The 21,803-nt window shown below is 42.2% G+C and overlaps 3 protein-coding genes across 7 annotated transcripts in view; 1 reads left to right on the top strand and 2 right to left on the bottom strand.

Annotated features, from left to right (window-relative positions):
- Positions 1–629, top strand: part of Tatdn1 (TatD DNase domain containing 1) — a 28,017-nt gene extending 27,388 nt beyond the window's left edge. For all 5 annotated transcript variants that reach the window (XM_042672894.1, XM_042672895.1, XM_042672897.1 and 2 more), the window contains one exon: positions 449–629. In XM_042672894.1, coding sequence (XP_042528828.1) covers positions 449–545 — 97 coding nt within the window. In that variant the 3' untranslated portion in view covers positions 546–629. The remainder of the gene's footprint in view (positions 1–448) is intronic.
- A 499-nt stretch (positions 630–1,128) lies between these two features.
- Rnf139 (ring finger protein 139) lies at positions 1,129–13,772 on the bottom strand. The gene is made up of 2 exons (XM_042672893.1): positions 13,540–13,772; positions 1,129–3,226 (listed from the first exon to the last, which is right to left on the bottom strand). Exons 1-2 carry the CDS (start codon positions 13,682–13,684, stop codon positions 1,383–1,385), a joined length of 1,989 nt encoding a protein of 662 aa, XP_042528827.1. The 5' UTR covers positions 13,685–13,772; the 3' UTR covers positions 1,129–1,382.
- Positions 13,773–18,684: 4,912 nt separating this feature from the next.
- Trmt12 (tRNA methyltransferase 12 homolog) lies at positions 18,685–21,008 on the bottom strand. Its single transcript, XM_042672977.1, has one exon. The coding sequence runs from the start codon at positions 20,969–20,971 to the stop codon at positions 19,499–19,501; it is 1,473 nt and encodes a 490-aa protein (XP_042528911.1). The 5' UTR covers positions 20,972–21,008; the 3' UTR covers positions 18,685–19,498.
- Positions 21,009–21,803: the final 795 nt, after the last annotated feature.

Here is a 21,803-nt window from a genome sequence, read left to right on the forward strand (position 1 = left end):
TGGACTATTTTGTCTTGTAAGGAACAAAACACAGGACAAGTACTGCCCTCTTCACTTTTTTACATTTACTGTCACTGTGCTCCCAGTTCATGTAAAGGACTAAAGCAGTGGCTTGCAAACTCTAGGTGCTATCCCTCTGGGTCACATCACTACACTCTTACAAATGGAAATGAAGCTAAACTAAACCAGGACTCATTTCTACTGGGCTAACCTACCACGATTGTGTTATACATAATGTAGGCCAGTTTTATAATTTACTTGAACCTGGATCTTGGCTCTGTTTTATATAGAGGTGAGCTCCAGAACTAATTGATGGTAAAATAAGTGAAGTTTATCTATTGATACCGCTGAAAACTTTACTTTCAACATACTTTGTTAAAAGTGCGAAGACCTAAAAGAGAAGACCTTCATGGAAGCTAAAGCTAACTATCTTTTTTTTTTTTTTTAGTCAAATACTGGAGATAATGTCAGCAGTAAGAGATGAGGATCCACTGGAATTAGCCAATACGTTATACAACAACAGCACTAAAGTATTTTTTTCTTGATGTTAACTTGTATGTCTTCTATTTTCCATTACATGAAATTTCATGATGAAACTGCATATTCAATAAAGAGAATTTTCTGGGAGATTTCTAAAGATGTATCATTGCACCAACCCTCCTCCCCTCATTATTTGTCCACAAAACAATCCAATTTTTTAAAAATCACTTAATGCCTCACTATTTTTATTATGCAATCTCAACAAGTCTGAGAGGACAATTTTATGACACAAATATCAACAGCACATCCTGGCTTATACCAAAGTTTAGTTGAAACAAGCCTATTTCTCAATTCTTTCTGCCTTTGACTTGTGACTTCTGAACTCAGATCAACTATATTGCTACTTAAATTTCAAAATTTAAATTACTTCTAGAAGACTGGTACCTCTGTAACCTTTCTCCTCTAGTCCAAAATATTTTATACCTGACTTTTGTGTGATTTCATGATTTTACACTTTTATCCTCCCACTCATTCTTAAGAAAAACTAGTGCCCACAGTTGGATACATGATAAAATTTCATTGAGGAATCTTTGGCACAGTTGACGCACCTTATGATCATTACATCTATTAAAAAGCTATTTGTTCAAATTTTGTCATAAAAACGTGAAAACATTTTATTCTATGTACAATAATGTACACAAATTTAAATAGGTCACCAAAGAGACCAGAAGTAATTAAAGAGGTATATTTACAGTAGCACATCACAGTAAACGGAAAACCATTCACAGATTCAACATTGATACTGTTTTTTGTGCTTGGTTACACACTGAAGTGAAGCATATTACTTCATTTTGGATGAACTGAATTTTAAACGAATACCTCAATGATTAGTAAATGCTATTTTAATCAGTGTCATCATTAACAAGTTCTTCAGCTGCTGCGCCTGTGTGCCGAATTCCTCCATTTCTTTCCCTTTGAACATCATCAACATCATCTTCATCATCATCATCACAATCGGTACTGTCATCTTCATTCAATTCCCTGTCAGATTCAGCAGCATCTTCTCTTATAGCTTCCTCTGGATTTTGATTTTCATTGGGTGCAATAAATCCATTGTTGTTAGACACATTTGAATTATCCTTGATATCATCTTCAATGTATACTTTTTGATGGCACATTGGACAAGTGTCTTGAATGTACAGCCATTTCCGAAGGCAAAGTGCATGGAAATAGTGATTACAAGGTGTAATACGAGCAGATGTTGTAAACTCATGGTAGCAGATTGCACATACGTCATCTATTTCTTGCAAGCGGCTCCCTTTTATTTCAGGAAGCGAGTTGATTTTCTTCACGGCAGTTCTACGATTCATGAATGTCTTCCAGCCATTTTTTGCTTGTAAGTAGATGTTAAAATAAGCATGTAGGCACATCATACAAGCCCGAATTTTACTTCCTGACTCAAACATCATAGTATAAGCCCCATTTCCAAACATTACTACTCCAAATATAAATTCAATAATATTGCCTGTTGAACGAACATAGTAGACATAATCATCAAGCTTTTCCCAGAGGACATTATAGTAGCCATCGATCATGAATAATGTATAAACAGTGAGAGAAACAATTACTTTTAAGCAGAGTTCCACACAAAAGGCTGTAACAGCAAACAACCATGTATTTAGTGCATAGTGATGCCAGAGAACATAACTGAGTAAAACAGGAAGGACAAACAGGCAAGCAGAGACAAACAGCACGGGGAAATGTCTACGAAAAGATGACACATGGGAGGCACTGAGAGACATTAATACAGGGTCTGTCATCCCATGGATGAAATGCAGGACTGCAGTTAATAAAAGGCACATGTTTCTACTTAAGCGAATAAGTCTCTCTTCTGGCCTTAACCCACTTAAACCAGTCTGAAGAGCCAAAATAAAAAATAAAACAGGTGCTACAAAGCCAAGCCGCCTGTCATCTTCTTCAGTTGATCCAATAAAGGCCAATATTCCAAGACCCAAGTAATGGGCTACTGAGGAAATTACAGCACTCATGCCCAGTACAGTTAAGGTAGAATCACATCCACTAATTATAAGATTGCAAATGAGGTCCCAAAAATCATCCCAAGAAATAAAGTAGGACTCAGTTTCATTTGCCATCCTTAAAATGTATATTAACACTGTAGCCTGGGCTGTAATTCTTGTTAGCCAGAAGACTCGAAGTATATCTGGGAAACGAATCCTCTTCCATGTGTCTTCCATCAATAACTGTAATCCATAAATTCGATACATATGCCTCACTAAAAGATAAACATATCGTGTAGAATAATAAAACCACTTAAGTTTCACTGCCAAGACAAGCACTGTATTTAATATGAGGATCAAGGATGAGGTAAAAACTAAAGTCTCTCTGATGTGTAATGGTAGCTCTGTGATTAAACCTATTACAGGAACCAACAGATCCAAAATAATTAACTGTGAATAGATGGACTGAATCTGAAGTAGTGTGATATATCCAATTCCAAATGTTAGCTGTAGAACGACAAGTGCCATCCACAGTGAGGGCCCTTTCCGAGGAAGCAGCTCGATCCCAAAAGCTGATGTGTTGTAGGCACCATAGAAGTCAATGTGCAAAGCAGCATAATAATTCACCAACACTGAAGTTGCAGCTAACAGAAAGGCTGAGCTGTACATGTAAAACTTGAAAAGTGATCGCTGTGACAAGATCAGAACAATACTGGATACAAATATCCCTAAAGGAGAAAAAAAGGAAAAAGAAAAGGTTACTGAATGAAATGTTTTGAAGCATGTGTTTGTATTAATAGTTATGATTTTCTTTAATTATGAGTATTTCCAATGTTTTGGAGGTTAAGCCTTGAGACAATTTACACTTAAGGATCAATAAAGTTTTATCAAGTCAAGAGTATGAGGCCAGACAAAACATTTTATATGTAAATACTACTCGTTTTTCTAATTTCCGAAGTAATTGTATAATACTGTAGGTCCAGGCACAACATACTAACTTATCCGCAGGACAATATTTGTAATGACATGCACTTTTTTCTTTTTTCTTTTTTTGCCAGTCCTAGGGCTTGAACTCAGGGCCTCCGCACTGTCCCTGAGCTTCATTTGCTCAAGGCTAACACTCTACCACTTAAGCCACAGTGCCACTTCTGGCTCTTTCTGTTTATGTGGTACTTAGGAATCGAACCCAAGGCTTTCATGCATGCTAGACAAGCACTCTACCACCATTAGGCCACATTCTCAGCCACATGCACCTTTTTTTTAATAAGCCTTAAAACTCAAAAGATACCATTCAAATACTAAGGAATGCGAAGTAATTCCACTGAAAAAATAATGACCCAAATGGGAAACATGTGTTCGTGTGTGTTCTTTAGGAAATCAGGTTTAAGTTTCACTATGAACTCAGGCCAGCTCCTGCTTTTCTGCTCTGTAAATAGATTCTGTAAGGGCTCAACTTGCTTGTGAGGTCCTTTTTTCTCAGCATACTTTCCTTCAAATTTCAGAAATGTCCTCTATGTTCCCTTTTCCTTCACATTACTCCATCAAATATAATCAAATAATGAAATAATCATTTCATTCTTCAATTAAAAAATAACATTCAGAAAAACAAGCCATGTTAAAAAGATGGTAATGTATCTGTGCCTTTACGAGGTAATCACTGTCAACAGTCAGATAACCAAATGACACCTGCACTTCTGCTCCGTGAGAATTGCTGTAAGCAGCATGATGATGACATATATCTGGCCCCAAACTTACTTTGTGCTCTGCCAAAAAATTCATATTTTTGAAGTGAGATTGATTACACAGTAAACACAATGTCAAGCCAATGGTTCAACTTGGGGGATGACATCAAAATATTCACCTAGTTCCACTTTTACATTTAACTACAAAACAACATCTGAAGTCTAACTTGCCTTGAATCAAAACCAGCTTGTTCTTAAGATTTCCAGCTCCAGCTGAAGATCTCATTATTATTATTATTATTATTCGCTTAAAGATGCTGGGGGCCCTTAATCTTCAAACTTTTCTAGTTGGTGGTCAAATGCTAACACTTTTAATTCTCTTTGCTCAATGTCAGCAACTAACTCATCTAAATCCATATGGCAAGCCAAAATGTCTTTCTTCATTTCTCAACTCTTATTCTTCATGGTTCTGAAATTATTATGGACTTAAACTATGTTCTGGAACTAATGGACCTAATTTTCTTTAGAGTGACATTCTTTCTTACACACTCACCAATGTGCTAGAACGTCTCCACAAACACATACATTTCTATACCATAATCACATGTGCTTATACTTATATTCCTTTGTTTAGAGTGATGCCCCCTACCTGCCCATTCCTGACTGCTCAGTTCCTACCCATTTTGAGACCTGCCTTCATTGTTAGTAACTGTTCCTTCAGCATACCCACAGAACTACCACCAGACACTGTCACTTGTAGTTCTTTGAAAGGCATCATCTACTCTATTATGTATATGATGCTTCCCTGATAGCCAGCAAAGGCCTTACTTTGTAGAGGATCCCACAAAGTAACTCAATTAGTATTCACTGAGATAATTTATGTTTCCATCACATCTGGATTTTTTTAAAGGCAATATAAAACAAAATAAAAACAGAAAAAATGAAACCGATGAAAGGATAAGGCAAAGCTGAGAAACGTATCTAGAATACAGAAGATGCCACAAACAAAACACCTGGCTAGCCACTTTGTATCAGCAGGTTTCAAGAAAGGTGCTACAAGCTGCAGCAGGAGCATTTCATAGCCAGCTGCATATTAAAAAAAACACAAAAAAACTAGTTCCTTCAAGAGATGACTTTGCCCACAGACTGGCCAACATATCAGGTCATTTATTTAAAAAATAAAAAAAGCTAAAAACCACACAGTCATCTCCCAAACAGAACTGGGGCTCTTTCAACAGAAAATGGCTTTTTCCATGCAAAGTAACAAGGAAATACAATTCAGTCCACTTTATGTAATCTACTATATAATCTTACTGGGGGGGGGGGGAGGGCAAAAAGAATTATGTTCCCTGACACAAAGCTTAATTAATTTTGGAGGAGCAGTACTGAGGTTTGACCTCAGGACTTCATATTTGTTGAGATAGGTGCTCTACCACTGGTGTCATGACACCAGACCTCTTTTGTGCAGGTTATTGTTGAGATAGGGTCTCATTTCCTGCCCAGGTACACATAAAGATAGCAATCTATCTTAGGCTTCCTGTCAAAGCTGGGATGACAGGCATGTGCCACCACACGTTGGTCAGGAAGTCTAATGTGTAGACTTCTTGTGTAGACAATGAGCTCCTCAATCTCAGCCTCCTTGGCTGCTTAGATTGCAGGTGTGAACCACTGACACCCAATTTAAGTGTTTTACATAGATTAATTAAAACCAAATCAAAGTAACATTAGCTCTATTCACTACTTGAAAGGGAGAGAAGCAAGCAGCTACTGTACTTTTTCACCCAATTTGCTACTCATAAAATGGTAAGCTAATCTCCACCAGTAGCCATTCATGACATCTGTGGCACTTTTATAACTAGTCTTTCTATTCTGCACTTTTCCTCCTGAAGTTTATTTCTTACATAGAAATAAAAGGATGACTTGAAAATTAGAATTATGTTTGGATAAAATGTGCCATTTTTATTTGTGCAAATGTATCAAAGGAAAAACAGAGTAAAGAAAGACTATATAATGTGCTGAGATTACAACCTACAAGTCTGTCTGGGTGTGCCTTCCAGGTAACAACCTAATACTATTTTCCTGATTAAAATTATATTCTCAATGGCAACTCCTTTGTACAACTACTTAAAGATAAAAAAAATTGTATTTCCAACATGTAAGAGAAATCACTTCAAGAAGAGTATACATACACTTGTTTTAATTCTTAGTCTACGTTTGTAAATAGGTGAAGTTTTTCTACTGTTCATTTCTAGTCATGTTCCTATGGAGAGAATCAATTCTCATTTCACAGGAAATAAAAATCAACTTCCCAAGTAAAAGTCTCCAAAGTAATTTTTCTTTAGTGATCTGTAGGGAGTACTAAGATTATCCATGTTCCCATGCCTCTTCACAACTTTACACATGAAACTTTCTTGGTATTTATCCTATAGGTCCAAGGAAATTAAGCTGAGGGAAAGCTTTTCATTGATGTTTATAAGTGACTTGCTTTATCTTTATTTTTTTTTAAATCACTTGGACACTAGAGTAAGAGCTAGGTGAAACTGCAACATGAAGATTTCAGTCCATCTCTACAGTGATATAGAGTTCCACTAAAGGTTTCAAGGTAGTTCTCAAAAAAGCATGTGCTGGGGCTGGGAAGTTGGCTCAGTGGTAGAGTGCTTGCCTTGTATGCATGAGACCCTGGGTTCGATTCCTCAGCACCACATAAGCAGAAAAAGCCAGAACTGACACTGGCTCAAATGGTAGAGCCCTAGCCTTGAGCTGAAGAGCTGAGGGACAGCGTTCAGGTCCATGACCAAAAAAAAAAAAAAGCAAGTGACAAAACCAATTCAGGAGCTCATTATATATAAACCCAATTCATGAATTCAAGATCTTTTCAATGTAGATTACTGTAACAAAGAGAAAGGAAAAAAACATTGCATATTATACAATGAAGTGTTTACTTAAAAAAAAAGTCTCACTATATAAACTAAACTGACCTCAAATCATATATAACCTAGAATGGTTCAAACTCAAGACCTTCTCAGCTCAGCCTCGCAGCTGATGAGATTACAGAAGTGCACCACCTATTCACTCTTCCATATGTCAAGTCCATTTGTACTCTTAACCTCTCCTGAAAATTTATGTCTAAGAATTAGAAGGAAAGAAGACATGGTACTTAGAATTCTCCAGATCCCTTGGTACAGTTAAAACAACCTAAAGAAGGCAGTAGGAAAACATTTCTAACTCAGTAAAGATGAGGAAGCACAGCAATAAATGTTATTACTAACCTTACTCCCCAGGGAGACTGTAACAGAAGAAATTTAAGACTAAGTAAACAAAATGTCTTGAGATGCAGTGAATCTGTTGGCATACTAGACAACTTATGCCACAAAGGAAGGTTTTCTAAACTGAGTGTGCTGCCCCTGGCTGTAAGTCCAGCACTAGAATGGATCAGGATTTGCAGCCACAGCTACATATCCATACCGTAAGGGGAAAAGGAGGAGGGACTCTCATACTTTCATTTTCAGTAAAATGGAAACAATGAAACATCCGGGCCATCCAGGTATACACTTTCACAAGATTATAACGAAGGCATTTTTATTAACAGTGTGTGAACATAGATTAAAAAAAACAAACGAACCCTAAGGAGGTATTAAATGACAAGTTAACCAATTGTTTTTCTAGTTTTTGTCTTTGCCATCTGTAATATTGTGAAATGTATGTATCTGGTCCTCATCCAGATTCCTAACAGTTCCTAAAATCCTTGAAATAGTTATAAAGGGGGCTGGGAAGGTGGCTCAGTGGTAGAGTGCTTGTCTTGCATGCATGAGGTCCTGGGTTCAATTCCTCAGCACCACGTAAGCAGAAAAAAAAAGCCGGAAGTGGGACTGTGGCTCAAGTGGTAGAGCGCTAGCCTTGAGCTGAAGAACTGAGGGACAGTGCCCAGGCCCAGAGTTTAGGCCCACGACCAGATCCCGCCCCCCCCACCAAAAAAAAAAGAAATAGTTATAAAGGCTCTCTTGTGTGTCAATAAGACACCAATGAGATGGCTGAGGATGGGGACTGGTTGCCAGGAGAACCACTTCTCTGGGAAGGGGGAGGGTGATTAAATTGAGTGCCTAAATCAGTGGCCAATGACTTAATCATGTATGAATAAAAAATAAAGCTGCCCCCAAACCCCCTAAAAGACTGAGTTCTGAGTTCAGGACCAATGGAGGTTCCTGGAGGTTGATGGGTAAAGAGAGGGCACAGACACCCCCCCCCTTCCTCTCATCTTCACTCCACCCCCCCCTTCCTGCCCATCTGTCTTTTCCATGTGTGTTCCTGTATCCTTTGTTAAAGAAAGTTATAATAAAAGAGCAAATATAAGTAGTTTCACTGGGTTCTGTGTTACAATCTTACACATTAAGAGATCTGCAAAGAAGAAAGCAAAGAGGAAATGACATCCTTTAAGTTAGAAATTCAGGCCTCAACTTGTGTCATGACTGGTATCTGAGTCCAGGGGCAGTTCTATGGGACCAAGCCCTTAATCTGAGGAATATGAGGGTAGGTAGCTGGCATCAAAGCATGGAGCTGAATTAAAGGACAACCACTAGTGGCTTCTGCACAATCTATTCAGAATTGGCTGCTGGTGGGGAGAGATCCTTACACACATTTTGGTGAGCAGATATAAAGCATCCTAGACTGTGAGGGTAGGAAAAACTACATCATTACACTGTCTTACTAGCAGTAAAGAGGCCGAACAACTTAAACTTTCCTGTACAGCCTAGCAAATAGTTAAGCATTCACTCATATATAAATCAACGCACTTTTTTTTTTTTTGGGTCCGGTCATGGGGCTTGAACTCTGGGCCTGGGAGCTGTCCCTCAGCTCTTCAGCTCAAAGCTAGCACTCTACCACTTGAGCCACAACGCCACTTCCGGCTTTTTTTTTTCTGCTTATGTGGTGATAAGGAATGGAACCCAGGGCTTCATGCAAGCAAGGCAAGCGCTCTACCACTGAGCCACCTTCCCAGCCCCATCAATGCATATTTTATTGCATAAGAGGTTTTACATTGTGCGAGGGTCCTGGGAATTGAACTCAGGGCCTGAATGCTATCACTATCCCTGAGCTTTTTCGCTAAGGCTCCACTTCCAGCTTTTTGGTGGTTAACTAGAAATAAGAGTCTCACAAATTTCCTGCCCTGGCTGGCTTCAAACCACGATCCTCAGATCTCAGCCTCCTGAGTAGCTAGGATTACAGGTATGAGCCACTGGCAGCTGGCAAGAGGTTTTAAAATGTAATACCAATTTATCAAACTTTATACATTTGCTTTCATATATTTCTAAAAGAATTCACTTACGATTGAAAACAAGATATTACATATTCAAAGTCCAACATTTCACATTTACATGTTAGAACTGGTTGTTCATATTTAAGTAACTATAGTGTATAATTCTTTTCCATATGAGTAAGTGAATGATCACATTTGAGTTGTGTGTGTGTGTGTGTGTGTGTGTGTGTGTGTGTGTGTGTGCATTACAGACATCTATCTAGGGGGCAGCGGATGGGGATGTTAAAAATCCAGCATTCCTCCAACACAGAGTTATCCTAAATTGTCGATAATGCGACTGTTGACAAAGCCATCCCCTTTGACATCCATAATTACTTCTGCTCAACTTTTGACTGCTTACTTCAAAGGTTTGGTCACATCTTTCTACACCAAATATTATTCAGCTCCAAAAATAATTCTCAGTCTTGTAATTAGATCTAAAGCAGATTTCTATTATACATTTATATTAAGTATGAAGTTCAATGTTTTGTTATTTCCAGTAATGCTGTGAATCTATCATTGTTCATAGTCCTGTGCAACTATAATCTCTAGGCCCAATCCCCTACAACTGGAATTGTGAGTCCAAAGGTATACAAGTAGATGTCAGTTCATAGGGCCAAGTGGTTTTATGTAAAACTTATAGCCTATCAAAATTATAGCTATTTTAACCCATAACTATAGGATAACCTATGTTATATAGTCTGCATAGTTAAATTGTATAAATTTATCTAAATGGATAAATACCATTGCTAAAACACTTTCTGATCATACTTTGAACTCTAGACCATCTAATAAGCAAAATTCTGTTTTAACTGTATTTCCTTATTATAAATCCGACTAAGTACATTTGCTTATTGACCATCATAAGCATTTTGTTTGCTGTGAATGGCTAGACCCATTTCATGTGAAAGTACATATATATATATATATATATATATATTTTTTTTTTTTTTTTTTATTGATAGAGAACACTTACTGAGACTATGACAGCTATTTTTCCCCCAATCTGTTGTTGTTGTTTTTAAGAATTGTTTAAAAGTTTTAGGTAAAGAAGTTTTTCACCTTCATACACTCAAATTTATCAGATTTTCCCTTGTAATTTCTTAGATTTCTTTTGTTTACTTTTTTTTTGGAGGGGGGGGGTCAGGTCGTGGGGCCTGAACTCTGGGCCTGGGCGCTGTCCCTCAGCTCTTAAGCTCAAGGCTAGCGCTCTACCACTTGAGCCACAGCGCCACTTCCAGTTTTTTCTTTTTGCTTATGTGGTGCTGAGGAATCGAACCCAGGGCCTCAGGCATGCAAGGCAAGCGCTCTACCACTGAGCCACCTTCCCAGCCCTCTTTTATGTTTACAAAGTCCTTAGCCACCGCAACAAATTACCACCATATGAGTAATACTATTAAAACAAACTCCCAAGCTTGTGTTTTCTGCCTTGGACTTAAACTTGCTATTTCAGCATGATACTGCTCAGCACCGAGTTTCATGTAGCACTTAACACTTCTTAAAAAATGTCTTGATGTACATTCCATGTATTGTAACCTTTATTTGGATCTCCAATATGATAAGCTTTACTTTCTGACCTGTGGATATCTCAAGTTGTGTCTTACACAAAATGAAAGTATAGATGAACCATGTCAGAAGGCAGAGTAAGTAACTACTTCAAACATTACATATAAAATCAGTAGTGCTTGAAAAATGTTGAGAAGTATTGAGATTCACACATAACGACAATGAGAAGTCTGTAAGTTTAAGACACAAAGCAGGAAGTCAATTTCAGTTTCTATTACTGGCACCTGCCACTCTATTTGCTTTTGGGGGGTTTAGCTCTCCCCCACATTCTTACTCTTACAAAAACAATAGCATCCAATTACATTGGCACAACACAGGAAAAATCAGTTGACAGACTTGGAAAATACTTTCTTCTCATAAAGTTTGACCTGTGACTATATTGAAAGAAACATTTTTAAGCCAGTATTTTGGTAATTACTGCCTTTACTAAATAGGCCTAATGTTTGAGAGATTGGGCTAACAAAAGACTGTGTAAAGCTGGTGGCCCACGCCTGTAATCCTAGCTAGTAATCCTAGCTACTCAAAAGGCTGAGATCTGAGGATCGCATTTCAAAGCCAGCCCAGGCAGGAAAGTCCATGAAACTCTTATCTCCAATAAACCACTAGAAAACCAGAAGTGGTGCTGTAGCTCAAGTGGTAGAGCGCTAGCCTTCAGCTGAAGAAGAGGGCTCAGGCCCAGAGTTCAAGCCCCACGACAGACCAAAAGAAAAAAAAAAAAAAAGGCAATGTAACAAAGTATGGTCTTAATGGAAGGATATAATATTTTTGAAAAGTGACTGAGCTTACTAATACTAACATGAATAGCCTGAAGTGTCCTAAGTCCTATGAAAGAAATACCATCATCGTTCATAATTACAAAAGAAAACCAAGACATAATACAGTTAATGGCTGAAGTTTTTTCAAGCTATCAGAATACAAAACTATGACTTACTTCAACAGTAAATACAGAGAGTAGGAGTAAACTTTACTTTGTTAAATGTTTTCACCTTCAGATGATGCATTAAGAAAAATGCTGTTTCCTTTAAGCTGCCTACCTAGCCTCAGAGCAGAGCACTGCATTAATCAACAAGTCTCCAGGGGTTCTCAGAATCTGCAGTTATGCCATGAGACCATTCATAGGCAGAGGTACACTACTGCTGGAATGAACATACACATTCTTCTCAAACACCACCCATTTCTACCAGACATCCTGGGGCTCTCAGGCTTTTACAGAGGAAAGGAAGAATGACTGAAATTAACTATCCATGGATTACTAAAGATTCCTGTCCTTAAAAAAAATCATGTCCACATTTTTCAGTTCCATTCTGTAGCTGTATTTCAACATACTGAGCAGAAAGTAAACCATACTTGGTGTCAAAACATTTTTAAATCCAGGCTCTGGCAACCATTTACTAGCTATGTACCAAGAGCGAAACAACCTGTCCAAACCTCAGTTTCTTCCTTTATACAAATAAGAATACCACCATTGGCCTGTAGGATGTCTAAGGTTAAATTAGACAATGCAACTGAAAATGTTCCACGGAAGTGAAGTAACAGACAAATGCCAAATACTGTTATTTTCTGCTAAGAATAAATCCAGTCTTTATTGCTACTCCTTTTTTTTTGGTAGGAATAAAGCAACAGATGGCTTATAATTCAGAAAGGCTTAGTAAAGAAGAATCTTACTATCAACCCACTCTCAGCTACAATTCAAAAGCAGAAGCCCCCCAGAGACTGGTTACAAGAATTACCTCATCAAACAAATTTGCCAAGTTGCAACTACTGGAGAAAAAAACTGACACAATTGCTTCCCACTGGAGTGATGGAGATGAAAATACAAAATACAAAAAGCTTTGAACATTTCATCCACGTACATCAAACTAGGAGTTACAGCCTTTTTTTGCGAACGGTTCATACTTTCTAGACAAAATTGCTCAATCGTTTTCAGCAGCTCCTCTTTCACTCGATTTTAGGGCTGGTTATTAGTATAAGCTTCCTCACGTGGACTACGGGTAATGGTTTCAAGGTCTGACATTCAAAATCCCGTCTCCTGGGCTTGGATGTCACTGACCACAAACATTCCGCGATCGTGTGGGGTTTGCAATTGCAGTAGAAATGACAACCTACCAGCACTCTGCAACGTGTGGAGGGAAAACTGAGGCTCGAGCCTTGGCACAAATCCAAGGTCTCACACGGCCAGCCCGGGACTGCCAGAGTCGCTGTTTTGCCAAGGCTGTCGCATAGGGCACGGCCGTGAGTCATCCCCAAGAGCATCAGCAGGGCGAGCGCCGCGTGCCCTCGGATGCACGCTTTTTCCTCGTCCCCGTATCCGCCACACCGAACCCCGGATGGGGCCGGGGGGGAGGGGATGCCAGCCCCGAGACGGCACGAGCACCGCTCCCCCCGCTCCCCCCACCACAAAACGCCTTCGGGGGAATCCAACTGCGACTCCCGGCCCTCCCCGGAGGAAGGCGGGGCGGGCGGACGCCGTGGCGGCCCGCAGGCTCCCGCTGCGCCTTACCGAGGAGCCGGAGGAGGACCTGGAGCACGATACAGAACCGGCTCTGGCTGGAATCGTAGTAGGAGTTGAAGATGGCGTCGATGATGTAAAGGCAGGGCACCCGGAGCGCCACCTCGAGCGCCGTCCACATCTGCTGACGGGCCATCCGCACCTGCTGCTGCGGGGGCCCCACCGCCGCCGTGAGCCGCTGCCACACCGGGGCTGGGCGGGCCGGGCAGGGCCGCGCGGGGCAGGGCCCGGGCCGGCGGCCGGGCGGGGCGGGGGCTCCGGCGGCGGCTCCGCCCCGCCGCCCTCCTCTCCTCTCTGGCGGCCCGCCCCGCCGCCCGCCCGCCCGCCCGCCCGCGTCTCCGGAGCTGGAGCAGGCGGCGGAGGCGGAGGCTGGGGCGGCGGCGGCGGCTCCCCGGGAGGTCTCCGGGCGTCGGTGTTTCCGGCTGGCTATGGTCTGGCTCCTCCTCCCTCCACCGCCTCCCCCGCCCGCGGAGCCACCATCTTGACCCCGCCTGCCTCGGCCTTGGCTGCGGTGGCGAGGCCCGGAGGCTGGGCCCGCGGTCGCGCGAGAACGGGAAGCCCGCGCCGCTGCTTGCGTCACAATCCGGCGCTTCTCAGGCCGTCGTCGCGCCGGGCGCACAGTCTCGGAGCGTTGCCATGGTTTCCGCCCGCCACCGAGGCGCGCGCGGGAGTCCCGGCGCTAACGCGGGGGCAAGCATTCGCGGTTTGCTTAGCGCCCAGCGAGTGGCCCGACAGGCTGAGGAGGCCGCGCCGAGCCCGGGCAGACGGCCCGGCAGCACCGGCTCCGCCGCGGGCCCGGCGGCGTCACGGCCAGCCTGCGTGGGGCGGCCGTCGCACGTGGCGCTGGGCTACGTGCGGTGGGCGCTGCCAAGGTAAGCCTCCCTTTCGTCTCTGTGCACGCTTCCCTTCCAGCCTCCACCCCTGTGCCGGCAGGCAGAGCAGAGGGCCGGCACGGCCCCGGGGCCTCCCGCCCGACCCATGCCTCCGCGTCTCTGAGGCCGGCGCACCTGGACAGTCTCTTCCTCTTCGGGGCCGGTGAGTCCATTCTTCCTGCCTGTCCGTGTTGTTGTTCCTTTTTCTTTTCTTCAATAGGAAGCAGAAAGCCTGGCTCCCCAGGGCTCCGGGTCCAGAGTCTCCTGCAGGCTAGTGTCTGTCCGCCTCCTGTGGTGCGATCCTTTACCAGCACCCCCTCCATAGGGGGAGATCCTTAGCAGAATTACCCAACTCTTACAGGACATTTCTGTCAGGCGTGGTAGTCCTTGTAGTCCTACTCTGTAAGTAGTGCAAAAACTGAACCCTTCACCCAGCAGCGCCCACTCTTCAGCCATGTTTGTTAAAAAACAACAACAAACAAAACTTCATTTCCCTCTCCCCATCTATCTAGGGCTTTTACTATATGCTAGGTACTGTGTCCAGGGTTTTACCTTTTAATGGAGTCTTTGCATTGGCCTATTGTGGCGGGTATTACACCTGTTTTACAAAGAAAATTAGAGTTTAGATAAATTGCAAGATCATAAAGGTAGTAAGCAGTGGGTTGCCAGTAAGCCCCAAACTGCCAAGAGTTAAACTTAAGATTTGAATCCAAAGTTGTAAGGTAAAAATTTGGCATCTTTGATTTCTTCTTTTACTTACAGCCACTTCTACACTGAATCAGTGTAGGCTCTGTCTTCACAGTGTCTTTCTAATGCCATCATCACATCTTAGTTCAATTCCCTACTGTACTTTGGTTTATTGCAATGCCCTCATTGTGATTCACCTCAAATCTAGTCTGTTTTCCTAAACTGTGTCTGTGGGGAATAACTTTGTACTTATAGCAAAATTCCCAAAGGAAAACAAACTTGGTAAAAGGTGAGAGAATTATGAAGACCTATGCAAATTATCTACTAATTGGGTAATTATAGATATAAATAAGCTATTCAATTCATCTCTTACTCAGCCCTGAGTGGAATTTCAAGCTGAAAGAATGAAGCCATTATGGAAAAAAAGGTTCACAAGGACTAATTTCAAACAAGAATATGACAGAGGACACAGGAGGTGAATACCATTATATTGTGATTGTGCAAAATGGAAAATAAAGTAGTTCAATGGTTTTCCTCTATTTTTTATTTTTAAAAAGTTAAATGCAAACATTAAATAAAAAGTTTTTTAAAACGAACAAATGCTTCAGTCCTCATCAATGTTGTATTGTTTCTAATCTTAATTTGGTGAACAGATATTACAAGAGTGTCTGTAGGCTCACTATAATACATAACGATTAACGAAAGATACTATGAGAACTAGATGGCCGCTGAGCAAGATGACAAAATTTATGAAGGCTTCCTTTTAAAGGGGTTCCTAACTCAGGCTAACTTCTGTCAGGGCCAAGATCTTTCAGGTGGTGATATAAGCATCCTTTCTTATCTAGAACTTCAAACAAGTCTCTATATTTATTGGGTCTGGCAGTACTACAGTTTGAGTTGATGGCCTTATGCTTGCTAGATGGACACTCTTATGGCTGAATCACGACTCCAACCTTTTTTCACTCATTTTTTTTTTTTTGCTTTTTTTTTGTCATTGTTGGTCTTGAATCCAGGGCTTGCCTGCTGTCCTGAGCTTTTGTGCACAAGGAACACTAACAGTCTACTACTTTGAGCTACACTCTGGCTTTCTGGTGGTTAGCTGGAGATAAGTCTCTTGGCCTTCCCTGCCTGGGCTGGCTTCAAACCAAGATCCTCAGATCTCAGTCTTCTGAGTAGCTAGGATTATAGACATGAGACACTGTTGCCTGGCTTGCAATGGTTATTTTTGAGATAAGGTCTCCCTTCCCAGGAATAAGAGCTACCTGTCATAGCCAGGATGACAGGTACATGTCACCACAAACTTGCAGACTTTCTGCCCTGGTGGCCTGGGCCTGCATTCTTCCCAATATTTTCCCATGCAGCTGAAAGTTCCACAGAGGTCTTTGGTGTGTATACCTGGGCTTACCTTAAACCTTGGCTCTCTTTCAGCCTCCTAAGTAGCTAAGGATGACATGTGTGAGGCAGTTCTGCCCAGTAAGTCTTTTTAAAACTTTCTTCATTTATAAAGTGAAGGTGTAACTAAACTATATGGCAAGTATTTTAAAATAATACCTTTAATACTGTTGAAGTAACATAAAATGCTTAGGATTTTTTTTTTTTTTGGCAGTCATGGGGCCTGAACTCTGGGTCCCGGCCCCAGGAATTCTTAAAAGATAGGCTTTCAGAACCCCAGGAATTCTTAAAAGACAGGCTTTCAGGACCCCAGGAATTCTTAAAAGATAGGCTTTCAGGGGCTGGGAAGTTGGCTCAGTGGTAGAGTGCTTGCCTCGCATGCATGAGGCCCTGGGTTCAATTCCTCAGCACCACATAAGCAGAAAAAGCTGGAAGCAGTGCTGTGCCTCAAGTGGTATGGCACTAACACTGAGCTGAAGAGCTGAGGGACAACACCCAGGCCCAGAGTTCAGCCCCCATGACCACCCCCCCCCCCCAAAAAAATAGGCTTTTAAAGAAATAGTTGCAATATACTGAATCCAATCTTTGCTTGTTTCTACATTGACTCAAATGCTGCACAATTTATGGTATATGTTTACCTCAAGTCTATTAAGAGCTCTGTGTGTGTATGTGTATATTCATACCAATGCACCAACTCTGTACATAGAATACTTGTGTTCAAAAATAACAAACTGAGCCTGTAATCTCAGATATAAGGGAGATGAATAAAGATTGTGGTTTGAAAGTAGCTAGGACCAAAAAAGTGAAATTTTCTTTCAAAACATGCCTTGGGAGGCAAAATAGCTACTTGGGAGGCATAGGTAGGATGACTGAGGTCTGAGGCAAAATCATGAGACCCTATCTGAAAAGTGAGGAGGACGGGGAGTGTAGCTCAAGTGGTAAGGCCCTGAATCCAAACCCAATACCACTACCAGCAAAAAACCATTTTTAAAAAATCATGTCTTCATTTATCTTCAACAATTCAAAAGGCTTTTAGTAGCTTTCAGTTTTTAGATGGCAGATGTATAAAACCTAGATTGAATTTTCTGTGGATACTCATCAAGTCACTGTTCTCTAACAAAATCTGATTTTTGGCTGTATTAATACAGAAATTTAGTAAGAGGACACTGTTTCTCAAGATTTCAGGTAAAACTACTCAGTTAAGCTTTATAAATCATGTCTCTGAACTTAAGCTTCCTTAGTGGGAGAGAAATGAGAAACAAGCACTGGAGTTACACACATACACACACAACAATGTATTTAAAGTGGCAAATGCAGGTGCAGGTGAGAAGAGTAGGGATTGGTAAACAAGGCATATACTCCAATAGTATGAGTACTGTAAAGATCAGCTAGAATTGTTTTTGAGGTGGTAATTAAGCAGAACTTAATGAATATTAGGATATAAATGAAAAGTAAATGTTAATGTAGGCTGGTGATCAGACCTGTTCTGAGTACTAAGATACTGCCAAGAGAAGGAGTAGAGGTAACAAACTTTCTTGGCAGTACTAAGATTTGAACTCAGTCTTGTGCTTGTTAAGTAAGTGCTCTGTCACTTAAGTCATAGCCCCCAACTTCCTTTTTCAAATAGCCATTTTCCACATAGAGCTTGCATTTTTCTCCAGGGCCTGCCTGCTCAGCACCTCATTTTTCCTACTTATGCCATGTGTTACCATACCCTGCTAATACCTTGTCACTTTTTGACAGTGTTCCTGTTGCTTTTGTAGAGATTATTCCTCTGCTGTTTGGAAGTCATCCACTGTATTTGATACTGTGTCAACAGATGCTGGATATTGATGGTATTCTTTTCTGTCCTCATAGTATAACCTATAGTAACCTAGTAATCTGTAGACACTATTTTGACACTGTTTCTGGTCTCTGTGAAATTTCGTGTGATCAAATGATTGAGTAATCTTGCAGGTAATTATGAAAAAACTCCACTGCCTTCAAGTGATTTTTTTTTTCATGGGGCCTGAACTCTGGGCCTGGGTGCTGTCCCTCAGCTCTTCAGCTTAAGGCTAGTACTCTATGACTTGAGCCAAGCACCTCTTCCGGCTTTTTCTGTTTATGGGGTGCTGAGGAATCGAACCCAGGGCCTCATGCATGCAAGGCAAGCACTCTACCACTGAGCCACCTTCCCAGCCCCCTTCAAGTGAATTTGACCAGCTGTATCTTACACCAACTCCTTATCTACAACCTAGGTCAAAAAGGCAATCCTTAATCCTTAATCCTCAAATGTTGCTCTCTTGATTCATTTTCCCCATTTTGGCTCAAGTCCCCAGGTTGCCCTCCTTATCATTTTAGTTTGAATACAGTGATTTGTAAGCACACAAGTGAAAAGAAAGCATGTAGCTAAGGAAATGATTAGGGAAAACACAGGAAGGCATCCAGAGACATAGAAATAGGCAGGCTGCTTTCTACATGAGAGCTAACATTTCCCAGCGAGTTTACACATAGTGCCTTTTAGTCCTCATGACAACGCATACCTCTTCAACACATATATCACTACCTCCTCAGTTCCAAACTGCCCAAGGATGACTCGTTTTCTGAGCATTCAGACTTTTGATCCTATTTCTGTCTCCACCACTCTTATCACTAGCTACACTCTCAGCCCTGCTATATCTTCTTTTATGGTCCTTAATATTGTTCACCAGGGGGTTTCCAAAGAAATTCCCTTATTTGGAAATAAGGAAGTCCACGACCAAATGAATAGCAAAACTGCATACCTAAGGCATTGAATTCACAGTTCATGATTGCACAAATGAGCTTCTTATGAGCCACACTAGTTTTCTCAAATACTTGCTCAGTGTGCCCAATTTCATTGATAATTTGATGTGATCTAGAGCCTGCTAACAGGACACACCACCACCACCACCAGGAAATAAAAGGGGTGAGAACTTATCCTGAACAGAAGCATGAAGGGCCACTCACATGGATCCCTTGAGTTACTGGATGTACCTCCTCTAACCAACTACAGGACAGGGGCGGCATTCCAGATCCAGCACTATATGAGCCACATGTGGAGCGTAGGATTTCACAGGTTGGATGTGCAGGATTTGTGTTTTCCACAGTGTTCCATGCACCTGCTGAAGAAGACTGGCAATTCGGGTTTCTGCAGATTCTGCCCACTTCTGCCACTCTGGCTTAGTAGCTGATGATGTTATTTTTCCCATAGAATCCCTGGAATCTCCATTTTCCAATTCGCTGGTGATAATCTGCTGAGGATATGGCCTGTGTTCTTTCTCCATTTGGTTGCTTCCCTGTGTCTGAAGATTCTTTCCTGGGAAAGACTCCACGTTTTGGTGGATATGCAAAATGCCCCCAGTCTCCTGTCGGAGCATTTGGCAGGCTACCTGCCAGCCTTCTTCTGAACTGGGGATCAGCCCCAGGTTTACCCTGTCTGCAACGCTTGAAAGTTTTAGTTTCCTATTATCCCCAACGTGTATTTGGCACCGATCTGCTACTCCATTGAGCTCCAGGTTATTTCTCAGCGCAGCTACAGCGTGGGGGTTCCACTCACAGGCATGGACGAAAGCAGCACCAGCGTGGACCAAGAAAGGCAATGTAAAATAACCGATCCCAGCATAGAGATCCACCACCACTTCCCCAGCACAGGGCAGCGATGCCACCCGCAGCTTCTCGGTGATGTTTCCAAAGGAGAACATGCACTTAGTCACATCAAACTTATAACGGATACCATTATCCACGTGCTCTACCCAGCCGTGGTCACCTAGCAACAGTGTCACTGCTGGCGTTCGCGTGCCATCAGGTAACACCCGTCCTCGTTTGGCCAAACGCTGGACACCAAGGGCCGAGGCAACAACCTCCCAGAGTTCTGGTTCCAGACTTTCCCATGGCTTGGCTCGGAAACAGTCTCCATTCAGCAGCAAGAGGTCACCATGCCGTTGCCAAGATCGGGGCAAATCGGCCTCTAACTCGGCTGACCATGTCATTCCCCGGCGCTCAGCCCAGCATCTCAACTCACGACACAGTCTCTGGGCAGGCGAACATCCCCAGGCCTTCTTGGAAGGGGCGGGATGCGGGAGCCGCGTGGGCACACAAGTGCTCCCCGGGCCCACGCGAGTCCTCAGCTCCTGCAGGTGCGGCTCGGGGAGGGTGTCCCCCAGCACCGGGATCGCCACGGCGCCGCCGGCCATGGTTGCCACACGGTGCCGGCGATCCAAGAGCTCGCACTGCTCCAGATATTCCCGGTATCGCTGGGCAAACCGACGTTCAGTCACGACGGCAAGAACAGCCGCGGAGCTCCCGCCTTCGCTCTCCATGGTGCCGGCGCGGCCGAGCGCTCCGAGGCCCGCGGGGAGGCCTCTCAGGGGCGGCAGCTCCTCCGCCCTAAGATCTCCACACCAGGAGAGAGACTTGTGCGCGCCGCCATCCCGGGGCAGAAGTGATGTCAAACAAACAGGCCGGAACTGCATGCGTGCGACGTGTCCCAGAATGCACTGGACTGTATGTTGCCATGGTGAAGCCAGCGCCTCCATCTTTGTTGTGGTCCGCCATTCCTTAGCAGGTAATTAATAATAAGGAATTCCATAGGCTAAAAGAGAGCAAATTGGTCGATGCTCTCTAACAACCACATGCCCTCTCTTTACTGCTTCTCATGAATTCTAAGAGAAAAATGAACTTGCAATGATCGGTTGACTATGAGAAAGCTTAAGTTTATGCTAATTTTTAGGGTTTGATAAAATATTGTCATGTGCATTACAATACTGTGTTTCTTAAATTTTATTTTAAAAAAGTTTAAGACCCAAATAACTTCTCTGGGATAATTTTGAAAAGGAAAAAAAATAATGGGTTGATTTCATGCAGTGCTTCTGCCAGGCTTCCAATTACTCGTCAGAATCCCAAGGCTTTTCTTATGCTTCCCCTTTGTTCTCAGCCCTTCATTGAGAGAGTTGTCTCCACAGCAATGGGCTTTTCTTGCTACTTAGTTTTAGGGAACCCATTCTGTCCTAGACTTGGTCTCCAGACACTCTCACAGTGCCCTGAGTGGACTTTCTACCTTTATTTATTTCATCAATAACATATCATTTGATCTGAAATAAACACCAAGATGGGGAGAATTTTTCCATTATATATTGTCATATAAAGTATTGAACTTTCACATTACAAAGCATATTATTTAAAATCAAATAGTCCATTGTTGCACATTGGCTTTAAATATACATGTTACAATACCTAGAGTTTGTGTCTTTGTAATATTTAAATTTATAAAAACTTACCTACACATAAGGTTCTCACCTAAGCATT

The sequence above is a fragment of the Dipodomys spectabilis genome, unplaced genomic scaffold, assembly GCF_019054845.1.
Source record: "Dipodomys spectabilis isolate Male_0828 unplaced genomic scaffold, ASM1905484v1 ptg000783l, whole genome shotgun sequence".
NCBI classification, from domain to species: domain Eukaryota; kingdom Metazoa; phylum Chordata; class Mammalia; order Rodentia; family Heteromyidae; genus Dipodomys; species Dipodomys spectabilis.